Genomic DNA, 5,157 nt, shown 5'->3' with positions numbered 1-5,157 from the left:
GTAAAGTAAAAGTTAAAAAACATATAAATTAACTAAAGAAAAGATTGTGTATATTTTCATTTATTTTTTACATTTTTAAATATTAAAAATGTTGGATATTAAAAAATAATTGTTGTGCCAGCTTATAGTTTATTAATATAAGCTGTCAAATATAAACTGCTTAACCTTTATAGAAGTCCGTAATTCCTGTAAAAACCACAATAATCCAACAGCCTCACAGACATTAATCCTGCAACTGGAGGAAAAACCAATAAGTCGTAACAATAAAAAATAATTTATATCAATGCATAAAAGAAGCTGCAAGAGCCACGCAAAAGCTGAGAATTTCACTTTCTTCGCAGAGTCTACAGTACTCTTAAACCCACTTGTGGACACTGGCTTTTTAAACTGTGCCTGCCAAAAGTCATATGTCAACGGCAAAAGTCGTAATCGCCAAAAATTTATTAAAATTTGCTAAAACTCACAATGAAATATAAAGAAAGATAATAAAAAAAGGTTATACATAAAAGAAAGATACAATACCTCACATATCGATTGATTGCAACTCATTGATATTTCAATTAATGCAGATATGCGAATTTTTTTTCAATAGCTGTCAAAGACAACTCGCTTATAAGGAAATGAGTATTTACATAATATACAAAACAATATCAGATAGTTTGTGGTACTTTATAAATTCGTAGTAAGTATATATACACAATTTAAAATTATAATATATAATAATAAAATAAAACTTTTTGAAAAAAAATTGTAATTAAATATGCAATAATTAACGAGTAGATTATGTTTATTTTGTATTTAAAATTTTAACTTATATATCAATTATATAGCAACTAAGCCGCGAGTATTGCTCATTTCAGATTCTTGCACGGAGAAATCGAAACTATAAATTTCCTTCGTGCGAATCACCTTTAAAACGCATCATGTTATGTATTGAAATTCGCTTATTTGGCTTCAGGCTACAATAAGGCATGCGGAACGCACCACAATGGGACGTCACATCGGTCAATTCGCAGCAGCACTGCGGATTATCAACGGAAGCATCTTCAAGATTCAAGTCAAAGTCGTTTTCGCTTTTACTCGGAATAATTACTTAAATTCTCACAGATAAACTGAAAATTCAAAAATTTAATCAACTTCAAAAGTCATGACAGACCGTGCTTTGTCACTGGAACTGCTGATATGATAAATGATTTTTAAAATTATTTTAAGTTACGATTTGTGGATTAAATAGTACTTATCATATTTTGTTTAAATCGAAAACAATTGCAATACTATCTCGACGATGCTTTAATATTCTGTACAACAATAATTATTATAAAAGATTGATTTTCTAAACATTTTTTTGATGATAATCTATATGAGCATAATATCAAATTTCAAGTATTAAACAAAATAAATTATTAAATTCTAATATAAATTTATTCCTGTATATCTTAACCATAGTTCGAAAAATAAAACTACAATAAATTAACATTTTCTTATTTAAAACACATTTAAGTGTGCTACCACATCTCCGACATCTAAAACAAATTAAGGAGCTCTTATCCGCATCACTATAGGACAGATCGCATGATCATGGAACTTCGCTTCGGTAGAAAGTTCGAAGTCCTCATTCCCGATCGATTCTGCCACTTAAATCTGTGGACCGGAACCCTATTGTGGATTAAGTTGGTCTACAACTAGGTATCTAATTGATAAATGGATCTTAGCCGAGAGAGATCGCTACTGGCGCGACAATCGAGGTAACCGTCAAGTTAAAGAGCTGGTTCCCCCATATAGTTATGGCAAGGCATCCCTCCTTAGCAGATCAGACTTGAGATTGCTGGCGGGATATTTAACGGATCACCATGGACTGCGTTATCACCTTAATAAGACGGATCTCGTCGACTCTGCTTAGAAGCAGACGAGACTACCAGTCACATTCTCTGTGACTGCCCAGCCTTGATCTGGACAAGGAGGAGGTCACTGGGAGGAGGTCTGCTCTCTCCTTCTGACATTCTGGCTTTCATTCGAAAAGCGGAATGTCTTCTGTTCGGTTAGGGTCAGTTGTAGCACAAAAGATCAATCTGGTCACAGTGCTCTGCTCCATTGGGAGCTTATACCCCGTTTATTTCTATTCTATTCTATTCTATCCGCATCACTCACAAATGATTATAATATGGCAATGATATAAAAAGTTAATACTTAGAAAACATACCAATATTAATGTATACATACATTGAATTTAATACAGATAGCATTCAAAAACTTTAATCAAAAGAATATCTGTAGCTACTTAACACCGACTTTTGAGGACCTGAAGTTAAAGTAAAGTGATTACAAAAGCCATTATTGAAGTTGATCAGAACAGCAAAAGTAGAAACCAATACTCTTAACTAACTAGTAACTAATAACTTTGACTTTTGGACTTAATATAATGGCACTCAAAACATATCATAAAATGTTTATTTAAACTGTTTTGAAACTGGAAATATCCATGATAAATAATATATTTTTCTTTCAATTAATCAAAATGATAGTTTCATTTTCCTAACCTAACGTATATATTTTCAAAAGTATTTAGCATATACGTATGTGTATAAAAAAGTACAGTGATAATAATAATATTTAAAATAATTTTTTAACATAGCAACACGAAATGATATTTAAATTTTTATCTAGTTTTTATAGTTTTAAAAATTTTATATATTTTTTTTTTTCCACAAAAATGTTTGGATTTCATTCCCCGTACCAAATTGGTTAATATGTATATGTATACGTAAGGCAATAAGCTGATTAAACTATTGATTAATTTAATAACATATCGAAAATAATCGGCCAATTTATACATTTCAAATACAAAAGTCATTTTCCTGGTAAACACCACGTAAAGGTAAGTAGGTCTTCAATCTTTTACTAGTCAATAAAATTAATGCCAGACAATCATCAAATCATATACAAGTCTTTATAAAATGATAATACATAATAATTTATATATGAGTTAAATGCATAAGTTTATTCACAGTTGATTTTCTGTTTGTTCTCCTGGACAGTATAAGGCGTATATAATTCTTTTTTCAACTATGTTTATCTAATTCCTTTATAATTCCACTTCGATCAAAGAACTAACGTCGCATACAAACTTCTACTTTATACATTTTGTATCTTTATCTTACTCCAAATCGAGTAATATATGTAATACATATAACACCTATAACATATCGAAACCCAAATTTTTTTAAAAGACGTCTTGAGATATGTTTGCATTAACGGGTTTTTCTTAATTTTAAGTATAATAAATAATATAAAATATAAACCAACTTCAGACGGGAAGTCACGACTCATAACTACTATTGCATAATGATGTTTGTACGGTAACTAATCGGTTTTCTTTTCAACTCCATCACAAACTTCATTCTTCAAACTTAATAAAACTGTAGTTGTAAGTCTTTTGAGGATATCTATAGAAAGAGAGATTATTATTTATTATATATATTACACTATATTTTTTATATATAAACAATATCATTTGATGAAATATAAACATTGTCTATCTATCTATTAAGGTTAGATAAAATTACTTTATCCAGGATATTATACGTTACGGTCTACTTGTCTCATTTATTAATAATACAAACTCATGATATAAAATACTTATTGATGTTATGTTATCATATGCAAAAAATTAAGGATAATTTAAAATGCTTCTTTTTTTATTTATTAAAAGAAGTTAAGTAATCTATAACACATAGTATTTTCAGTAGAACTTTCTGATAACTTTCGGATCATTAAAACTGACTGAACATCATTTTTGTTATTACATGCTTAAGGTAGTATTATATTCAATCCTGTATCAAAAATGCCTCGTATTAACCGAGATCCATCCATTGAAAATTTGGATGCATTCTTTGAAGCAAATATAAACGTAAGTCTTTAAATTTCATCTGTTTTTATATATTGCGTTTATTTTTAGAATATAATTCAAAAAAAATTTTTATATTATTCCACAAAATTATTTAGAGGGCTCGTCAAGAACTAAATGCAAACTCATCCCGAAAAGCATATCCTGACAAATATGGCAGTGACGGAGAATCTATTGATGACGAGGAGGAAAATGATGTTGAACACGACTGGTTTAAACTAGAAGCAGAGGAAAATGAGAAACTACTAAATCGTTCAAATTTCATCAAGTTCATCACCAATACTGACTCCCCAAAGAAAGTTTTTACCAAAGATCCCGTCAAGAATGAGTTTATTGAGCGCATGAATAGACGCAATGCAAATTTAAGGCATGTTTTAGGAGACTTCGAGAGACAGTTATTAGAATCAATGGTTGAAAATAGTAGTGAGGAGAATTCCAACACGTCTTCTGAATCTAACGTCTCGTCTTCGTTAGATGATGATGATATAACAATCGTATCTGTTGACACAGATTCTGCTGAAAGTAACCAGTCTGGCTAATATCGATTTAAGTCTAAGTTGATTTTTTCTGAAATTCTATGTATAACTACTATTTTTATACAATTCAAATTTTCTGTTCAATAAAAACATAAGACATATTAAGAAATTAAAATGCAGTTTATGTATTTTACATAACTGAATAGATATATATTTTCGTGGTTACGTATGTATATGAATTTTACAGTTAATCTTTATTTTACAGTTAATCTTCCGCTGCTTTGACTATTTATGTTATTACGATTTAAGTTCATTACTCAAATCTTTATATGCATAGTATAGGATTAATATTTTGTATAAAACATTCTCTTCTAAATTCTGATTGCTTTTTCGATTCGTAGAGATAACGTGGACTCATATCTTCGATAACACTAGTATCTAGTATCCACATCATATATATCCACATATATTAAATAACATGCCTCATTTGTGCACACTTAATTCATTTAACAAAATAATATAATTGTAATAAAAAATTCCATTTAGTTTTTTTTACTCTATAACTGTTTTACATTCCCGGTTCCAAGTAAAGAATCTCAATAAACTTATTAACGGGCTACAATAAAAATATAAAAATATAAAAATGTATAAATGTAATATAATAGTAATAATAGAATGTATGTTAGAATATAACAAAATGTAGAAAACTTAAACGGAAGAAAAAGTGATAAGTCAAGACGCAAACAGCTGATTTTATTTTTCTATTATTACTATAAT

General features: G+C 29.1%; 1 protein-coding gene across 3 annotated transcripts; it reads left to right on the top strand.

Annotated features, from left to right (window-relative positions):
• Positions 1–2,689: 2,689 nt before the first annotated feature.
• On the top strand, positions 2,690–4,511 carry LOC119681863. Of its 3 annotated transcripts, none has more exons than XM_038095158.1 (3): positions 2,690–2,875; positions 3,747–3,907; positions 4,003–4,511. In XM_038095158.1, exons 2-3 carry the CDS (start codon positions 3,842–3,844, stop codon positions 4,441–4,443), a joined length of 507 nt encoding a protein of 168 aa, XP_037951086.1. In that variant the 5' UTR covers positions 2,690–2,875; positions 3,747–3,841; the 3' UTR covers positions 4,444–4,511. The 3 variants fall into 3 exon arrangements, with proteins under 3 accessions (XP_037951086.1, XP_037951087.1, XP_037951088.1); XM_038095159.1 differs by having other exon boundaries at positions 3,744–3,907; XM_038095160.1 differs by having other exon boundaries at positions 3,735–3,907.
• Positions 4,512–5,157: the final 646 nt, after the last annotated feature.

Source organism: Teleopsis dalmanni, chromosome 2, assembly GCF_002237135.1.
Source record: "Teleopsis dalmanni isolate 2A chromosome 2, ASM223713v2, whole genome shotgun sequence".
Lineage (NCBI taxonomy): Eukaryota > Metazoa > Arthropoda > Insecta > Diptera > Diopsidae > Teleopsis > Teleopsis dalmanni.
The sequence above is the reverse complement of the archived record's forward strand: the minus strand, read 5'-3'. Positions and strand labels throughout refer to the sequence as shown.

Bases quoted from the DNA above. Each gene is read 5' to 3' on its own strand.
- LOC119681863 (XM_038095158.1), top strand. From the start codon at position 3,842: ATGCCTCGTATTAACCGAGATCCATCCATTGAAAATTTGGATGCATTC. The intron at 3,908-4,002 runs GTAAGTCTTTAA...AAAATTATTTAG, and splicing joins TCTTTGAAGCAAATATAAAC to AGGGCTCGTCAAGAACTAAA.